This window comes from Pseudopodoces humilis, chromosome 4 (assembly GCF_049639895.1).
Source record: "Pseudopodoces humilis isolate 2021_Gansu_Grassland_sample_001 chromosome 4, ASM4963989v1, whole genome shotgun sequence".
Lineage (NCBI taxonomy): Eukaryota > Metazoa > Chordata > Aves > Passeriformes > Paridae > Pseudopodoces > Pseudopodoces humilis.
The window spans coordinates 76,385,860-76,406,613 of record NC_142203.1 but is presented as its reverse complement, the minus strand read 5'-3'; the positions used below and the strand labels follow the sequence as shown (position 1 = coordinate 76,406,613).

At 39.2% G+C, this 20,754-nt stretch overlaps 1 protein-coding gene across 10 annotated transcripts in view; it reads left to right on the top strand.

Moving 5' to 3' along the window:
- The window catches only part of DYM (dymeclin), a 211,971-nt gene that overhangs the window by 81,706 nt on the left and 109,511 nt on the right, over positions 1 to 20,754 (top strand). For all 10 annotated transcript variants that reach the window (XM_005528071.3, XM_014257063.2, XM_088054394.1 and 7 more), the window contains 4 exons: positions 478 to 656; positions 6,898 to 7,023; positions 14,490 to 14,603; positions 15,915 to 16,009. In XM_005528071.3, the coding sequence (XP_005528128.1) occupies positions 478 to 656; positions 6,898 to 7,023; positions 14,490 to 14,603; positions 15,915 to 16,009 (514 nt within the window). The remainder of the gene's footprint in view (positions 1 to 477; positions 657 to 6,897; positions 7,024 to 14,489; positions 14,604 to 15,914; positions 16,010 to 20,754) is intronic.

Genomic DNA, 20,754 nt, shown 5'->3' with positions numbered 1-20,754 from the left:
ATCCCCCCTTCATGCCATCCCAAAAAGGGGTGGATGGGACATACTCCACCTTAATGCCAGAGAACTAAACCTTTAAGTTTGATGTGTAGGGTTTGGATGTTAATTGTTGATATACTGGTTCCAGAGAAGACCTTATGGCTGCCCCCCTTCCAGCAGCTCCTGGGAATCACATTCCTTCTTAGCAGTGGAAGCCATAAGGAGGGACAAAATTGTTTTATGAAAAAAGCAAATGTTTTGTGCAGGTATGGGGGTCTTACTCAAGCTCATATGGGAGGACAGCCTCAGCTTTTTGGCACAGCGAAACCTTAATGAGACTCTGTTAAGGTTTATGACCATTGGTGATAAGAGTCTCAGGTGATTTTTATTTCTTGCTTTCTGTGGTGTATTAAATATTTCCCCCAGAGATTTTATAAAATGAACAAATAACTGAATGATAAATGTATTTGTTAAAGATTTTCTTTTATTTCTTTATTTCAGATAATACCGCTTTTTCATCATCAAATCCACACGCTTTCCAGATTAACTTTAACAGTTTATACACAGCTTTATGTGAGCAGCAGAAATCTGATCAAGCCACTCTTCTCTTATACATGCTTCTGCATCAGAACAGCAATATGCGGACCTACGTGTTGGCACGGACAGACATAGAAAATCTGGTGAGTCCTTCTCTGCCTCCTTTGTTCTCATCACGTGGGATTGGCCCTGCAAGCTTGGGTGTCACCAGCTGCAAGTGGCCTCTGTTCTGCAGTGGGAGCAGTAGATTCTGGATCACTCATTCACCAGTTCTAGCTCACTTATTTTTGTTACGTCATCTCAGGAGTGTGCTAAACATGTCAGTGCAGTCAAGGGTGGTACTGGTAAAGCTACAAGACCATCTTGGATTCTCTCTTTCTTTGTGCCACTATCATGACCCAGGTTAAACCTGCCCACTTCTGATCATGGTGTAGAGAAACTGGTAGCAGATATCATTCTGTTCATTATTTTATTTATCTCTTTTGGATATTCAGGCCAAAAAGTTGCACAAGCTTGCCCTGTACTTTCAAGAGTAATAGTTAACAAAATGAGCTGTAACTGAACTAACATGCCAAATGTCTTACAGGGTTGACCTAAGACTGAAACTCCTCGAGGAGCAGCTCACAGATTTTATAGAAATACAACTGTAGTGCCTTTTTAGCCACTTAAATAGGATTGTGGTTAATGGCCAATATAACAGACACCTGGTATGGTTTTTTTAGGTTATAAATTAGCTTATGTTCCCCACTTTAGTTATGTCACAAACCACTTCAACAAATCCTACTTATTAAAAAGCATTCCTTTAATAAGATGATGGCTGTCTAGGGGAATTGGTAACAGAATAGAGGACCCTTTCCATTTTAATATTTGAAATCTTGCCAGGTAATTAGATCCCTTGCCTGTTTGGTGGCAGATATGGAGTGAGTTTGGTTTCTGTCCAAGTTCTAGCAGATGTATTGCTAAAATCGGAGTTGATAGACAACACTGTTGGCAAACTGGGGTGAGATGGTTGATGCTGAATTGATTCAAGACTGAACCTGTGTCCACTGCAGATTATGTAGGCAAGGGCTGAGTCATTTTGCATGAATTCTGTGAACAAATGGTCGTGTATAATTTTTGGGGTTGCTAGTGTGTGATATGACAAGTTAACAGCTGCTAACCATAACAATTTGTTGTATCTTTAGAATCACAGAATAGAATCCCAGAAGGGTTTGGGTTGGAAGGGACCTTAAAGTCTATCTTGTTCAAATCCCCTGCATGTGCAAGGATGCCTTCCACTATCCCAGGCTGCTCTAAACAAGTAAATATTAGGTGTGTGCATTGTTTTATAATTATGGTGTCGGATACACTGTAAAGCTTCCAGAAAAACAATGCAGTACATCTGTCAAAACAAGCCAAGATGCAGGTACTCAGATGCTCTGCAGTGTAAGATATTTTCTTATTATCACCTAAAAAGAAATAGTCAGAAAATCCCAGAAATTATCAACAACTTTAAACACTTCATGGGAAAAGCTGAAAAAATTCAGAAAAGGATCACTGAAAAGTTGAAAATATGTTTTTTGTGGGTATTTTGATTTTTTTTTTCCATACCAACATTTGAAACTGCTCTTATTTTGCTCTTCATGCTGCTTCTTTATAATCTCTGCCAACAAGTTACTGATATCTTTGTCCAATCTTGTTTTTATCGGGCCAGTAGATAAGGATAAGCAGCAACCAACTGAGAAGAGCAGTTTTAATGGCTCAGTAAGGCAGGCTGAGCCAGACCCAAAAAGAATTGGGAGGGCTACTGGACAAAGAAATCATGACCTCCTAACTAAAGTCCTGTGGTGGAAATGAGTAATTCAGTCTTAGACTTGAAAATTATATGAAGGGACTTGAGTACTGGAGCTGGCTGTCCTTCCCTGTGTGACAAGAGTGGTGCTGATACGCTGTGTACTGTTCTGGTGTTATACTTCCAGACTTCATGAAATAGTTAAAGACTATTGAAAAATGGGCCAGTGTTGAGAAACATGGCAGTTTTTGCTTTAAAATTAACAATAACACTCTGAGAGGCCTAAGAAGCTAGCTCCAGCTGGTCAGAGAAGAACTTGGGGAGTATCAGGATGTGTATGTGCCTTCATAAAGGGGAATCCTTGAAAAAACAGGAATCTCTGCTTGTGGAGAGGGATGATAAGAACTAAAGCCTGATTCCCACCATCCGGAGATACAGGACTAAAGCAGTAAGGTCATTGATTTAGAGTCAAAATGATCTTTGAATGAGGGTGGAGGGCTTTTTGGAGGCATGTGGTGTAAATCAGTGGCCTCTTTGTACAGAGGCAGTTGGATGAATGAGGTATAAGTGTATATAGGTGCTATATGAGATCATGTCCACAGCTCAGAGCTCATCCTAAACTTTAGGGGATTTTGCAGGTTTTTCCTGTTTCTTTGCTCTCAGTGCATCCCATACGTTGTGTTTTCCTCCATTTTAATTTGTCTCCCTTTCTGTGCCCAGGAACCATCACCAGAAGGTGATCTGTTAACATTTCATAAGGATTTTTGAAATGTATCTCTGCTCTTTTTCAACTTCAGTTTAACTTGTAAATTAAAACAGTCTGTTTTCCTTAGCTGGTACAACAGATACTGTCTCAGCTCACTTCCTCATTTGTATGAATCCCTCTCTGCCAGTTATAGCTAAATACCTTCACCTTCCCTTGGACTTTGTGTTTTATTGTTAATAAAGAACCTATTTTGGTCTTACTATAATTCTGCTTGGCAAAATGAATAGGATCTTTGTGTGTCCTTCATGACTTCATTTTTTAAAACAACTGGATTAACTATCTGATGCTACAGAATCTTCTGTTAGAGAAGTTTACATCTAGTATTTGGCTGTCCTTTTCAAAGTGCTTGCAGGGATTTTCCAGAAAGTGGTGGGACAGGTGAAATAGAGTGCAGTTAGCACGTTTTTTGATCAGGAAAGTGTTCTGGTCTGTGGGTGGGAGACTGTTGAGCTTCTTCTGTTTGAAAGAGCAATTAGCACCAATATTGCAAGTAAATATACCAGTGAAATTTCTGCATGTAAGAAATGAGCTATTGGATGTGTTTGCTTTAGCTGCTGAGTTGGGATTTTGTTGCTGCTCAACATGACTAGAATGAAGTAGCATAAATGATGATGTATTTTTATCAGCTGATGGTACAGGAATATTTTTTCCTGTCGTATAAATTTGTCTTAAGCAGGTTACTGCTTGTATTTTGCGGATTACTAAAGACAATATATTTTTAAACTTTACTGGGGAAACCAACCTTGGAGTGAATATAGCACCTGCAATTTTCAGTTTCTGTTTTTACGTATTTTACTTGTTTTGGGGATTAAAAGTAACTTTTTAATGGTGGCTGTTTCTTGCCAGTTAAAAGCTGCTCCTAAGGGAGAAGTGTTAGTAGTGGTGCAGTAGAGGTAGTGTGATGACTGTGAGGAAAAGGGTCAGCAATACAAAAGACATGGTGGCTGTCTTCTCAATATAGGATAGGATAAAACCATTGTGTAAGATACGTACCAAAGTTTTAATGCATGTATGTAGCATAGAAGTGTAGAAAAGTATTTCAGTTGAAAGTCTAGATAAATTTTAATATAATTAAAATATTAACTGAGAGGATTCTTCTCTTTTGGACGAATCTGTCTCATCCAGAATCCTCCTGAGACTCCTCCCAGGCATTTCCTGCAGTTTCCACCTTTATTTGAGACACCTGAGGTCCTAGGCACCAGCCCTGGACTCCTTCAGAGAAGATACCTGAGATGTTTTTGCTCTTTAAATACCGGCTCTCACTTCCAAGATTCACTTGAGACTCCTTCCAGGCATCTCCCAGGGTTCTTTGAATTCTTCTAGAGACCTGAGACCCAGGTTTCTGCCCCAGACTTCTCCAAGGAAACTACCTAAAAGCCTTCCTCTTTTGAAGAAAACTGTCTCCTCCAGCCTCCACCCAAGACTCCTCCCAGGCATCTCCCAGAGTATTTCCAATTTTACATTTTCATATGAGTAGAGTTTTAATTGAATCATATATTGTAACTTTTTAATATAAGTGGTGGCTTATTCACTAGTTTTTGTTTTGAGAACAGTAATACTTGTCCTAAAGGTGTGTGTGCACCCCAGCAATCAATATACAAAGGAAGAAGTGTTGTAAGGAGGAAAGATTATGGAAAGTGTATAAATTGATTCTGGTTCCATCCGGAAATGAACATAAAAGAGAATTAAGTTGCCAATTGCCTCCCTGAATTTTGTCCAGTGTGTAGACAGTGCAAAGCCTGAAAGAGGAGTGGAAAGGGAAATGTGGCCAAAGGAGTGGAGGTTTTGGAAGCAACAGAGGTTTGTTTGGGACAGGAGGACTGACTGCCATGATCTGGAGTGCCAGACTACTCTTCAGTAGCAAGTATGGAGCTTTAGTAACAGCACTTTCACATCTTGGCTTGTAGAGGAATGGCTACAATGTCTCAATATCATGTATTTTTAAATGTAGTTTGCAGCAATGCACTTGCAGGACTTGGAGCACATAAGGATATGAATGGACTTTTTCAGTTACAATTAGTATTAATGTGCATAGACAGAATTGATATTTTGCACTGTTCTGAAGGAATATGTTTTGCCAGAGTGGTTTGTAGGGTTTAACACAACCAGACTGAATTACAATTATCTTTAAAGGTCCCTTCCAACCCAAACCATTCTGTGCTTCCGTCTGGGATCTGTCTAGAAACCTAAGAACTTGTTCCAATGGTTACCTACAGCAAGGCTTTTGTTGTTCTCCCTGCAAAGTCCAGTTGTAAATGCAATTCTTCATAAGTTTTATGTTGCTTCCAGCTCCATACAGCTTATTGTAATAACTCTTAGATGTGGAAATGACACTGCTTTTACACTGCAAAGCTACAGACAGGTAGCATGTAGTTGTGGAGATAAAAACCATTTGAATGGTGGACTAAAGCAGTGATGTTTATCTCTCTCCCCATACAAGGAAAAGGACAATTTTTTTTGTCTATATGCTAACTAGGAGTTCTAGGGAAAACCTGATCTTTACTCAAGACTAATATTAAGAAAACACAAAGATGGTACTCTAGTTTCCACTGGGGAGAGAAGTTTCTGAAGGATCCTTTGAAAAGGTAAGGGAAGGATGTTTGCAGCGTGTAATTTTTAAAAATATTTTTATTTTAATATTTATTTAATATTAATAAAAAGCATTACTGTATGTATGTTCTCCCTTTGCTTCTATTGTCATCCTTGACCCTGACCAAAGTATATGTCAAAAGGATTTGTGGCCTGCAGCATTTAGATCAATCTCATTTCATTCTAATAGAAACTGGTTTACTATGTCTCAGCTGTTTCGAGGATGGTTGATTGTAAGAGAACATTTTGGTAACTTCAGAGTCTTGTGAAGCACTTGGTGTCCTGGCTGCTCACCAGAATAGGTTTCACATGATTCATCCAGCTGCATTTGGCCTGTTTTGAAAAACAGCAAGTTTTTAGGTGTCTAGAAGCTTCTTGGAACTGAGGGCTTTCTCCAGTTCCTTTTTCCAGGGCTTTTTGTGATTTCGGCCTATTTCTGCAGCCCAGGGAAGCCACGTTGTACTGAACCAGTAGAAAGCTAATTTTCATTTGGTAGAGAGACAACGTTTGCATCTGGATTAACTTTAGACTAGCATTCAGGTATGCTTGCTGTTGCAATGAAATCTCATTTTCGTTATTATTCAAGGGTTTGGCTTAAGCTGTTCATCCTGGTGGAAATGTTGCAAGACCTTGGGCTGAACTCTAATCATAATGATCAGACAGTTCTCTTTGGCTGCATATTATCTAAAATTGGAAAAACAGGCCTCTTCTAGTCTTAACCCAACCCAAACTGGTTTCTTTCTGGTATTATCTTCGCACACCAAAATGGGATTTAACTTACATGTCTCAAAGTGCCTCTATTCACCTCAGCTGTGATATGCTTGGCTAGGTTTGATGAGGAAAGGCTTTTCAGAGCAGGCTTTGTGGTAGCACAGATGGGTAGACACAACTGTTTTCCTGCTTGGACTGCTGAAAATCTTGTTTAACAATTCTCTTTTCCTCATAGTGTAGAGAGGAGGACTGCAGCTTTTGGAGATTATGGTAACTGGTATGGCTGGGAATCTCATTTATTAGGGATTGAAATTCCATTTCTGACCACAAGAAAGCACTTGTTTAGACTCTCTTGTGAGACAAAATGAAGCAGATGGAAGGTGTTTGGACACTGTATGTCACGGCTCAGGGGTGGTTGTTTCAAGAGGGAGGAATTGGTATGAATTGTCAAGGGCAGGGCAATACACGGGACCTTTAGAACAGCCTCTGTTTAGTATCTGAGGTATTTGAAGACTAAACTAATACACATATTTTTCCTTCCCTAAAGGTTCTGCCAATTCTTGAAATTCTGTATCACGTCGAAGAAAGGAATTCACACCATGTTTACATGGCCCTTATAATTTTGCTGATCCTTACAGAAGATGATGGCTTCAACCGATCCATTCATGAAGTGGTGAGTTGGTGTTTTGGTAAATAATCCTTCAGCTCTAAGACTAATCTAAATATTTACTTCTAAAAAGATACATCAGCAAATCTGTTCCCTCAGCAGAGGCTGTATGAGCTTATCCAAATTTGATGGCATATACATCTTTGTTTTGTAAGAAGAAGAAACATGAAGACTCATTTCAAAACTTTTCCCAAGTGAAACGAACAAAAACACTCCCTCCTGTAGAGAAACTGCTGCAAATATCTCATTTTCTGTCTTTTTTTGGTGTTCCCTGTTACAAATTAGCCTAGTAATAGCCGGGCAGGCTGCCTCAAAGGTGCTGAATGTTTGCCATGGAAGTGGAGGGCCTAGAAGAGAGGAAAAAAAACAGGAAACCTTTTTTATTTGTCTTGAAAAACTTCGCTTAACTAGTTTGATGCAGCCTTTAGCTGGAGTTGTATTTTCCATACTAAATGTTACTTCCTTACTTGGCACTTCTTTTTCTGTCTCTCTGTTAGATTAATTTCTGTTTTATGTTGTCCATATAACCGGATCCAAATTTTTACTAGCTTTGATGGACCTTGACCATCTGTGCAGGAGAATACCTTGGACAATTATGTCCTAGTGTCCCAGCTTCTAAAACTATGATACTGCATAAGATATTTGCACTGATTTAATTTATTTTTTTGACTAGGATACAAAAATTCTCTTTTGGGGAAATTATTACCTTTGTAAATTATTGTCTGTGTGAAATTACTGAAATGCAAAATGCTGAAAGCAAATGTTAAGGTTCCTAAATGGAAGTCTCTCCCAGGTGAATTTCCAACCTATTTCGGAGGGAGCTGACATTTTTTCTTGTTGCCAAACAGTAGAGACTTACAGTATGTTTTCTCTGAAATTTCAGATTATTTAGTATAGCTCTGTGTGTAAAAAGCAGGAAGAGATTATTTAAGTGCAGTTTCCTGGGAATACCTTTTAGGAAGCAGCTTTTAAGAGCACCTATAGTAACCAAGCAGATGACTGAAATATTTTCTTGAAGCTTTATCCTGCCTTCAACTTCGTGTGCCTTGAACCTGTACATGTGCACCAGAGGTCTACATCTGTGATGTGTATTTTTGGGTTCCATGTCACTGAGTCATTTATCCTGTCTCATAAACTGGACTTATTGAGAGCTGGAATTCAGCAGACAAGGTGTCATTCCTGCCTCAGTCTCTTCCTCTGTCACTCTTTGTTCATTTTAGAGGCTTTGCACACAATCTTTCAATAAATTCTTTACTGGATGAGTAAAAATGGAAGATTTCCCTAAATTCCTTAATGAGGATCCAGCTGTGGAATGAGAACATAAATCAAGTTTTCTTTTCCGGTTAATCCTGCCTTTCAGCTAACCATGTCAACAGAGTTGTAGTGTTTGCTTGCAATGTGGATATTGGTTTACTACTTCTATCTTAATAAAAACACAAACCCCACCTTATTCCTTTTACCCTGCTCTGATCTTTTTTTCAGTCATGCCTTTGCATCTTCCATTTTCTTCACCCTTTTTTTTAAATTTTACTCCAGATATTCACTAACTGCTTCTTTCTTTCCTCTGTGGTTGTGTTTTCCTGCTCAGTAGGGTCTGGTACCATTTTGTTAATATTGCTGTGGCCAGAGTTTTGCTGGAGTTGGTTCTTGGGTGGATAATGAGAAGGTGGCTATGAGGTGCAGGAGCCTTCAGGCCTGTCTGTGTGAGCTTGTCCGACACATTCCTGCAGATCCCAAGGAGGGAAATAAGTGTAAGGGAAAAAAAACATGTCAAAGTCGTTCTTACAAATCCATTCCCCTCACCCATGTCTTTGAATTAATTAAATAGACGTTTTCAGGGATGAATGAGCAAGTTTCTGTACAGAAACTCCAGTATTTAGTACAAAATTAGTCTCATACATTCTTAAATATTGACTCCACATCTCCTAAAGCCTAAGAGGGTATTATAGGTCTGCAAAATGACGGGAGTCAGAAAATCTGTGTAGGCCTTTCTGTAAAATGTAAGCATCTAGCATCAGTTTCATAAGCCTCACGCATGCAAATACATATCAAATTCTAGCAGTTACAGCAGGATTGGTTTTTTCCTCCATGGGAAATCTTTTACTTGGGTAAAATATGAAGAAAAAGAGATGTGCTATATTTTAGATCAACCTGTTTTTCTCTCTGCTGTGTATCCTGTTCTTATAAGAGCCATGACTGTACAGTTCAGTTATGGACTATTTTCCTTTGTGGCATTTAACCCACATTTATTTATTGATTTTTAGGATTAATTTTAGTAAGTGAAGTTTTATAAATCTGGTGATTATACCAACTGGTAAGGAGCTCAGGAAACCACAGGAACTCTTTTTGACTGCTGTAGGATGCTGAAGCATTTTTTATTTAAAATGAATGTGGTCTTAACTGCCTGGAAAATATGATCAAAATCATAGGTCCTGTTCCTGCAATTGGTTTAATGCAGTTGGGTCACTGTAACCACACAGAACTCCATTTCTTTCACTAATAATAACAATAATTATAATAGCAGAGTAAACAAGTAAATGTGAGAATTCTCCAGAGAGACAAGTATTGGTGATCTTTTGTCTCTGATTTATGAAATTCTAAATAAAATTACATCAGACGTCAAAGTCAAAATAACATCATAAGGTATTTTATGTAGCAGTAACCTTATTGTGCTACTGTAGCACTTTATGCTGTAGTAAGTGGTGATAGACTGTAAATCATGATTTAACTGTGCTTATTTTTAGTGTGTTAAAAAATATCTCACAAGCAAAGTTGTGGGAAACTGAGAATCTCATTGCTTGGTATATGTAGAACTGAGCTCCTGCTCTTTGTATCTGCAGGTTGTGCTCCCTGAGTTGGAACTATCCAAGAGCCTGGTATTCAAAAGAATAATTAATCAAAACATTTTAATTTATTTTAAAATTATTCTTGCAAGACTACCCCAGAACTAAGCTTTTTCTTTTTTTCCCTTTTTAATGTTAACTGCAAACCAATGAGATTGGTCAGTGGGGGCACTGGTTCCAGGTAGATGATTTTGAAATTTAAGGTATTTTCATGCTTCATGCCTCTGAAACCCAGAATGGATGATGGTGGTTGCTTTTGTTGTTTTTGAAATAGCCATTTCACTGCCTACCAGCTCAGGTTGCTTTCCTCAGTGTGGAGGAGAGGTAACAGGTTCTAGTATGTAACTTTATAACTGAGAATTCATCTATTTTTTTTAAGAGCAGTGTACTATTTCAAGGAATAGATACCTCAGTAACTGTCATTTTTCCCAGGTTGGTGTTTTCAGAGTTTCAGGGAGAACCACTGAAGGTTTCGGGAGTGAGACTGGAGCGTTAACATGTCTTTGTCCATGCTTACAGCTGTCAGCATGGTACTTAATGAGCCCTGGTAACTTCATGTTTTGCTTTAGGAATCTGAAATGTGGCAGGTGGCCTTTATGCCAGGGCTCTGCTGCTGATAATATGACTAAATGTGACCAAATTATCAGTCTCTGGGCACAGGGAGCAGTCTGTTTCCATCTGCGCAGCAGAGACGTAGCCGGAGGTGTCCTGACGTCTGTGGAAACTGAATATTCTCATTTTGCTGTTTCTAGAGCCATCTGGGCTGTGTGCATCCTCCCCTGCCCAGGGATCATGTTGTCAGCTGAGATAGGCAGGGACGAGCTGCAGCTTGTGCAAGTGCAGCTCCCGTGGGACGGGACTGTGCTCCCAGGGATGTTTCTGCTGCTGCTTGGCAGTGGTTGAAATCACACAGAACCGTTCGGCTTGGAAAAGCCCTGCAAGGCCATTGTGTCCAACCACCCCCAGCCCTGCCAAGGCCACCCGTGTCCCCAAGTGCCACATCCACACATTGAAGAAAATGTAGAAGAATGGGAGACATTGATATGACAGCAGTTGGGAGAAATTTGAAACAGGCTGGGACTGGCTGTACATGGAGCATGGGATGGTGCAGTAGGGGAGAGGGACAAGATTTTAACAAGAAGTAGGTAAGATTTTGGGATGCTGACAAGAGAAATGAGTGAAGGGGCAGGATAGGAAGTGAGTGACAAAAAGCTGAGGAAGGTGAAGTCAGGCTTCTTTTTGCTGAGAGACTGGGCAGGGCAGGGTAGGACAAAGGAGAGTGGCTTCACCCTGACAGAAGACAGGGTTAGAAGAGATAATAGGAAGAAATTATTCCCTGTGAAGATGGTGAGGCACAGGCAGAGGTTGCCCAGAACAGCTGGGGCTGCCCCTGGATTCCTGGAAGTGTCCAAGGCCAGGCTGGACAGGACTTGGAGCAAGCTGGGGTAGTAGAAGGTGGGTTGAGCTTTAAAGTCATTGTAACACAATCCATTCTGTGGTTCTGTGATGATAAGGTGTGGGTGGGGGGAGTAGAAGCAGGTAGAAGAAAGAAGTGTGAAGGAATGGGGTCTTGGGGGGTAAGGAGGTGGGATAAGCTACAAGGAGGGAAAACAGGAAGGGTGATGGCTTCTATATACAACAGAGATTCATGGGTGGATGAGAAAGATGTGTCCAGAGATGCGGGAAGGCTCAGGGTACTCCTTGGGAGCTAATTAACTTGTCCCAGTCCCATTCCGCTTGTCCCACTGGGACACCCTGTGGGGGAGAGCACATGATGGAATCTGCTCCCAGCTCCAGCATAGAGTGAATCATGAACTTCCATTTTGGTGGGTGAAGTGCAGGGATGTGCCCCACAAAATAGCACCAAAGAGGGTGGGAGGAAGTATGGGGATTATTTTATTTGTGGGAGGAGGTTGCTCTGCTATTTCACTCATAAATCAGAGACTACAAAAAGTAACTTATTAGATATTTAATCAGTTATGTTGATGGTTTTTTGGCCAGGGTAAGTGTATTTTGTCTAAAAGGGAAAAAAAAACCTAAACCCCAAACTCTTGGGTATCGTTTCAGAGCAAATTGAGTGAAGTTATTTCTTTTCAATAATCATCAGGAAATATGTCCCTTTACATACTATTGATTTCAATTTACATTGTGTGTCATGTCAGAACAAATAGTATTTTACAGTATCCATTTTCATAGCTGTATTTTGTTTTTTTAAAAAAGTCTGTTAAATTTTCAATAAGCATTTAAAAGTCAGGAAATGAAATGTGCAACCACAACTTATCCCTGCTATATTTTTTTATTTTATATTTTGTTATATTTTATATTTTTTTATTACTGAGCGTAACCATTATTTAATGATCATATACTGTATTCCTTAAACAACAATATGTTTTTCTTCTGGAAGGTTTCAGTACTGATCTTGAGATATTTGAGCTTGAGATATTTGTCAAAGTGTTTAATTTATTTCTTTGTATAAAATCTTCTCTTGAGAACAGGTATATTCACGTAGTGATAAATAAGCTGTTACTAAGAAATTACAATTAAGGCAACCAGGATGAATGTCTGCACTAACTTTAGCATTTTGCATTTGTGAAGTAACCCATGAACTTGCTATATCTTACCATATGTTTATGCTTAGCAGCCTTGGGATGATCAAGTTCTCCACTAGCACAGTATCTTCTTGCAGTAAAGTTTGTACGTGTGCTTCATTAATTACTTACACTAACAGCTTTTGAAATTTTCAGTTGCCTTTTTTTGTGAAAATATGTGTGGATTTTGCTTTGTCTTTCAGGCATTTCCTGTTAATCATCTATGTTGTTCATCCCAACTAGTTATCCTTGTTTACTGAAACTCCTTGGATGACTTGTTTTCATTTATACCATCATCACTTTGTCTTAAAATAGTATTAGTGACTTGTTATAACCAGAAATTATACTGTTTTCCGCATCCACTCATCGCCTGCTATTTGTGGAAACCTTTCTCGTAGTGATTTCATGTTTCCTATTTGTTCCTCAGCCTTGACCATTCTCCCCTTAAATACCTCTCAAGTCTTTCTGTCTTCCCCCATTCTGATTTTTTGATCCTTTCAGCAAAAGGTGTTTACCATCAAGCACTGCACCTCAGCTTGTACCTGGGGATGTTTTGTCACCTTTGCCATAAAATAGTGTTTTTCCCATCTATAGCTTAAGGTCACTGGCCTCATTTTAGCTTCCTTGTGGGAAATAGGAAGGTGCTGATGAAGAGCCAGGTACTGTGCAGCATGTGGTAATGGAGATGCTTTAAAAAAAAAATTTAAATTTTATTTCAAGGATTTGAATTTTTATTTTGTGTCTTCATACATAATAAAAAATTATTTTTATATCTTAAACTTTATCAGCTTACCAATTAACATGAATCATAATAAGGATGCTATTTCAAATGTCTCTTGTAATGTGAAAGAGCTTTCAGAGGTACACAGGATGGTTTGAGTTGGAACAGACCTAAAAATTAATCTTTGGGTTCCGCTCCCTGCAGTGGAAGGGACAGCTTCCAGTGTGCCAGGCTGCTCCAAGCCCTGTCCAGCCTGGCCTTGGACACTGCAGGGATCCAGGGGCAGCCCCAGCTGCTCTGGGCACCCTGTGCCAGGGCCTGCCCACCCTCCCAGCCAGCAATTCCTTCCCAATATCCCAGCTGGGCCTGCCCTCTGGCACTGGGAAGCCATTGCCTGTGTCTCTCCAGTTCCTCTCCAGCTCTCCTTCAGTCTTTCTTCTCTCCCTGAAGTTACACAGAGCGATAGCTTTGTGTGCAGTAGTCCTCGTTAAACATATTTATGTTTTGGCTGAGAATAACCCTGAGTTTATAGAGGATCTTTTCCATGTTTTTAGGACAGTTCCTGTTGAGTCATTTTCACCAGTCCTTCAAGGCAGGGTGTTGGGTACACGTGTTTCCTCCATAGGCTGACTGACTACAAGGAAAGAGTGGATTGATTCTTCTTCTGCAGTAAACTTGGAAATGGTGGTTAACTTCATCCACCATGATAGTGGAGGGCAGGGAAAGATATGAAGCTCTTAATCTAGTTGATGACTTTATCTAAAGTGTTAGGGGAAGAGACTTCATACTTTTCAAGGGAAAGGCTTCAGTGTGAATTCAACACTGTTGATCTGCCCCTGACCTTCAGTGTGTGTGCTCTTGCCCATCAGTCAGAGCTCCTGTGTGCTGCCTCTTGCCCAGCCAGTGATGAGGGAAAACGGCAAGGCATTGGCAGAATTATTCAGGTGTCTTGGGTGCAAATGGAGACTTTATAAACTGTCAAGAGTAAGATCAAAATGAGTATATGAATATGGTGGCACAGGGCATAGAAATTAGCGAAGTGCCAAATGTAAATCATCTTTCTACGCTTGGTATGTTTCCATATGACTTAAAGTTGATGAGATCTAGGTGATAATGATGCAGAGGTCTGACTTTTTTTGTTGTTATTGTTAATTTTGTTTTAATTATGCTTTGGAGTACAAAAATTAAGTCACATTTGAGGGTGGAAACTAATTTCTAATTTCCATGTCTTTAGGAATGTGAGATTCCAGACAGCTTCCCGTGTTCTTATTAAGACCTAGGTGCTGAAGAGCCTTGTTCTTTTATTTTTTTCTTTTGCAGATACTGAAAAACATCACCTGGTATGCTGAGCGCGTCCTAACAGAGATCTCACTTGGGAGTCTTCTGATACTGGTTGTGATAAGAACCATCCAGTACAACATGACACGGACAAGGGTAAGACTTACGTGGAACACTTGTGAATTCGTAACCTCAGCAGCTTGAATTCAGTTTCAAACAGGGGGTGGGATTTTAGTAATTCTGTTGCAACCTGTTGGCATCTGGTTTTGCAGGAGGGAAGAAAGTAGATCAATAGATCAGCTTAAATGTTAACTTAAGTGTTTGTGAACTCGTAACACAATTTCTGTGTTGTTTTCCAGTTCATTGAGTATGGTTCTCTAAAGACCTTCGTTGAGGCATCAAGCTCATCTTCAATTGAGAAGAAAGAGTTCCTTAGTTTCAAGAGAAGAACTTATTCCTTATAGGAATAACTATTGCCTCTCTGAATGACGTAGAAGTGGGAATTTCAGATCTATTTATTGTTAGTTTTTTTAGGAAGTATGGCAAGGATTGGGTGAGAAGACCTTTTTGAGCTTTGGCAAAGCAAAACTGCTTTAACTTCAGAGCCTTATAGCCTAGACTGATTTTGTGTATTTTTCAAGCATTTTTTTTTTAACTTTTTTTGCAAACACTAACATAGTATCACACACTTATTAATATTTTCAACAATTAAAGGCACAGAATTTTTTACATTAAACAGTAGCCAAAATATTAAATATATTTTAAACTGGAAAAATTAGGATTTTGCTTTTATGATAAAAAAATGGAAGTAATAAGAACAAATTTGGCATGTATTTGTAGTATTTAGGATCTGTTATGTAGATTAATTATTTCAGACTTGAATAGGGAAATTAATTTCCTATTCCCTTTTGGATTGGATAAATGGGCAGGTTTCATTCTGTGAGCACCCTTGACTTTGAAAGGGCCATCAGATAAATGCTTATGTGGCCAAACAGTTTCAGGGATGCTGAAGTGAGGACCAGTGCTCTGAAGTATGGTATGGTAGTAGTTGTGGGATATATGGAATGGTGTGAAAGAGTCAACAGGGAGATGAGTTATGAGGTAGAAAGTTTTGGGAGAAGACTACAAGAGGGAAAGAGAGAAAGGTAGAGAGGAGGAAAATGTCTGTTTATATGTTACAGCTGTGGTGCAATTGTAAATGAATACTGAAAGACAAATACAAACATGTCTATGCATACATGTATGTATACACTCCGAAATCTGTATGGAATCACTCTTTTATAAGCCTTATATTTTAAGAAAACATGTTCAAACATCACCAAGTATATATGCTTTCCATTTCTGCTTATTCTTTTAAAACAACATATATTACTCAGTCTTTTGAATGATTTTGTAAGAGATATCAGTGTGCATCCAACAAACAGTTTGATGTGTTGGTTTTTTTATCTTTCCTCTTCTTTCTGACAGGACAAATACCTTCATACAAATTGTCTGGCAGCCTTAGCAAATATGTCAGCACAGTTCCGCTCGCTTCATCAGTATGCTGCTCAGAGGATCATCAGGTAAATATAAAAACTCTGCTGGAAAGCCATCTTTACTGAAACACAGGAGTAGAGAAGCTTGAATTTTGTGTGCCTTGGTAGTACAGAAAGATTAATTTTATATGCATTAGAAATACCAATGAACTAAACAGCAGAAATTATAACTGAGCAACTAAATGATGCCAGAATAAATCTTGTTCTATATTTGAATCTGCTCTGAATGGGCAGAAAAAATACTAGTTTCTCTGTCTGAGAAACTTTGCCTTTTGATCCTCTTAACAGAACAGCTCAAGAGCTGTCTTCAGAACAGGTTTTCAGGGATTTGCGTGAATTACAAATTAAGTCATGTATTCAGTTATAAAAATGCACTGAGTGGTGGTTGTCAAGTACTATACAGCATGGATTTTCAGCTTATTTCTTCCTGCATATTTGGCAAAAGGTTTATTTTTTAAATCAGACATAATTAAATTGTCATTTTATGTCAATACCTTGCAAATATGAGCAATAAAGCCTAGATCTATGCTTTTCAAATGATAAAGTTTATTATCCTGTAAAGTAGTCAATAGTCAGTATCTGCTCTGGTTCTAAAATAAGGCCAAAACTTTGAAGAAGCAGATATTGAAGTTGGTCCTTCCTATTGTGTTTCTGTGCTGCAGAGCACATTGTAAAGGCAGGCAACCCTGCGCCAGGCATCCTTCTCATCTTGGCAGCCAGCCTTGCTCCATGCTCCAAGGGAAGCTGGGAAGGTCCTCTTTAATGTGATCTGGAATAAATTGTTTTTACAGGGCTTGTCAGGTACAGACTGTGTGCCAAAAATAATAATTGTGTACCTGTACTCTTTGTCAAGGACTGGGTTAACATGACATACAGCTTGTTCTTAAGGATTTAATTCTGTCCAAGACACTTCTCCTTTGAAAATGGTTGGTGGTAAAAGTAGGACAGGTTACCAGAATGAATGTATTGTGTTGGTGCCTTTCACCTGCCTGATACTTGCCCTCTTTTCATACCCTTGGCAGAAGAGGGCTCAGAGTTTGAAATGGAGCTATTTTCCCCTTACTTGACACAGACATTGTCTTAAATATTTGCTGTGCTCATTTCTCAGATCATAGACATGAAGTCTGAGTTTTCCAAGCATTTGAAATGTTCTGAAATCAGAGATCCTGGTGCAGTGTGAGATACACTTCTCTGACTCTCAAAAACATAGTTTGGTTCTTACTGTGATACTTCATTTTCCACTTCAGAACTTGTTCCTAGAATCCTGGGTTCTGATTTTGTTCTATTTTATTCTGCACCTGTTTCTGCAGCCCAAAGTCAGATGTGTTCTTCTGGTTATATTTGGGGCAGGAAGCAGTTATCTTGCTAGTCTCAAGACCTAAGAATTTCTCTTTCGGTCATTTCATGCAGCATTTTGTCAGGATCCTCTAACATTTGGGAGCCTTATTCCTTATGTCTCTGTATATTTACAACATGACTTTAACATTACTGCTTGATTTTTAGCTGTGATATTCTTAGTGGAGGCAGACAGACTTGTTCTGCTGCTTGATGCCAATGTGTGCGGAAAGAAGGCAAAGCGGTGAATGGGAGAAAACAGGGAAAGGAAGTTCTGTCAGAGAAGTTCAGCTGTTGTTGTCCCCATCCCTAGAAGTGTTTAAAAGCCATGTGCCACCTGGAGACATGGGTCAGTGGTGGCCTAGGGCAGTGCTGGGGGAGTGGTTGGATTTGATGGTCTTCAAGAGTTTTTCTAACCTAAAAGGATCTATGGTTCTAGTCTGTGTTTCTATAAATCAGTGTGAGACCTCAGTGCACTTGGAGAACTGGAGACATGTTAGCCTGGTAGGACAGCAGAGAGAAGGATGCTGGCTATTCCAGCCATTGGGTGCCAGCAGGGTTGGAGCTGTATTGTTCTGCCCAGAAGTAATGTAAGGGTTGGCAGAGAAAATGGTAGAGAAAATGGAAGAAGAAGAAAAAAAAAAAAAAAAAAAAGGCAATAAGATCTGTATTATTTATACTGTGACATTCTTACATAGTCCAAAGGTATTCCATGCTGTTGCTTTTAAGCTTCTGTCTTCTTGTAGCCAGGCACTCCATATTATTACAAGTGGAAATTGTAATGAAGGAGGTGACTTTAGATTTGAAACAGAACCAGCAAAACAAGAAGGGTATTAGGGAAAGAGGATCTTAATCTGGAGTTAGAAAATTGTACATCTGGACAATAGGCAAAAACGACCACCAAGATTGGAATTTAATTTGTCGCTGTGATCATGATTGCTTGTAAATCAAAAGACACTACTTTAAATATCTATTAAAATCTGTTGTAAAGTGTCCTGTGGGACTAGGACATGGGCAGGATGGAAGGAAGAGCCAGTTCCAGGAGCAGGCTGTCTCCTGTCAGGCTTTACTGCATTTTCTTCTCAGGAACTTTACAGCCCTGGGTGCCTTGGCAGGTTTAATCATGATGGAGGAAGTATTTTAACCTGATTTCCTCTCAAAATACACTGGATTTGCTATGAAGTTTAAGTTACCAAGAAAAGCAGTGAAAATACATGTCTTTCTTAAGGGGCTGGTGTTTGAGTCATATATGGTCCTTCCTTTTTCTACCTTAGGAAGTCTGTTATCCACAATTATTAAATTTAGCAAGCAGTGATGGACGGAGCTTTGTTCCATGATGCCAAAGCAGAATATGTATATTTATACACTTACTCTGCTTTATCATCAGAGTCCAAGCATCTTAATGAGAAAGTGTTTTCTGCAAAGGAAAAACGGAATAGTATTTTCATGTAATAATTTTCATGTAATTATCATGTAATATTACATGAAATATTTCAGGATATAGGTTTCTAAATTAAGTAGCTCTGAAACACTTAAAATCTGCTTAGCAATACAACTGAATAGACAGTCGTAATTTAAACCTCACCAGATGCTCTAATGACTCTTTCCTTAATGTGAGAATTAATGCCATTTCCATGCAGGGCTTTTTCCTAATCCTATTCTGAGCAGAGACAGCCAATTGTTTTAAATTCTGAAGACTATTTTCTGTGAAAGAGTTAGCTGGGAATATTCAATGTAGTACACTTAAGAGCTCAGTAAAATACAACTTCATAATGTTGGGTAATTTGTATCACATTCCAGCAAACCATTAAAATTGTCAGATTTGTGTAAATCTATCACAAGCAGCTGCTGGAAGTTAAAAATAGAAGTAATAGATGTTTCCTAGTAAGATCCAAGGTTCACTTAGTGTTGGATGTCCCCTGTTGTAGATTGCCCTGACTTTGAAATCTTTCCCTTCTCTGATCCCTGTATGGGCCATTCAGTGAAGAGCTGGACTAAATGATCCTTGTGGATCCCTTCCAGCTCAGAATATTCTGTGGTTCTGAGATTCTCTATGCACTGCTGCCACAGGTTTAATTACTCAGAGTTCTTTTATCAGCAGATTGCTGAGGGTGGTACTGCACTGCACTGTCGAGTGCTGCTGTTTGTAGTATCTTAAAATTATATTTAAATGCATCTGCACAGCAGTGCAGGTATTCAGTTTGTCCCGTAACACTGCAAGTCAGTTGGCTTGAATTCCTTTAACCTATTTGGAAACAGCTTTTGTTTATGATATCTGGCTTTTCTGCAGCTTGCCTGACTGCTGTAGTATATGGAGGGTCTTCCTCAGTTCAGCTGTGTTCTGGCATCTGTTCTTCATGTCATTCTAATAAAATCAGTGACAAGAAGAGGACTGATCACTTCAGAGAAATGCTTTTTCTGTAGCTTCATGTGTTGGAATATTTGCCGTCTCCAAAGCAGGCATATGCCACTAGAGGTTGCCATGCACCTCAATAATTAGACGTTGACTTTTAACATTAAATTACTTCATGGGGCTAGAAACACCATCCAGTTTTCCTTTTTTCCCCCACATTATCACCACAGCTGGTCACGTGCAGGGCTGTGTGAGACACTAAGAACTCTGTTGGTTGCACTTCTGTTAGTTTCTTTGGTAGTCACAGAGGTTTCAGTGAGATTCAGGGAAAGACATGAGGAAAGAGGTTTGTGTCAATTCTCCTGATGCTGGTAGGAGTAAAATGCAATTAGAGAAGAATGTGTGCTTTAAAGAGGTCAGAGACCTATGTAACTTGTGCATTATGGGATGCAGTAGGTTATACTTGAGTGTCATCACAGCCTGCTGTACCTGCTTGGAGACCAAAGCTGGAGACCTATGTACCAGCTGTAAATGTTGTTTTTCTTTTTTAAAATAAGTTGTGAGTAGTGTCCTTAAACATCAATGCTTGTGAAGTCTGACTGCACTGCTGTAGTTCCTTACATCTTATAGGAGGATGAAGCCCTGAATTCCCTTTTTGCTCTTTGGTAAAGTCTTCATCTTTTTGTTGGGTTGATTAAGCTACTGTGAAAATTGCTATCCTTGATAATATGTGTTGCTGTATTTGAGAAGTTTCAGCTCCCCAACCAAACCATTTATTTGCTTTATGGTTTTCTATGTTAGCAATTTAATTTCTTTGGTATGGTTTCCTCTTACAGAAGTCTAATGGGATTTTCCTGAGTAAAAATGTTTATGACTGTTGTTTAGGAAAAAAGAGTACAGGATGTTACTTTAAACTGTGCCTTTTAAACCCTGTTTATGCTGAACTAAAAATTGTCTTTAAGTTGTAATGCGAGTTTCTACAGGAACATTGTATTGCTACTGCAATGTATTTAATATGATCCCAGAATAGTTTCAGTGGGAATGGATCCCATTCCCATCTCGTTCCACCTTCCATTCCATGGAC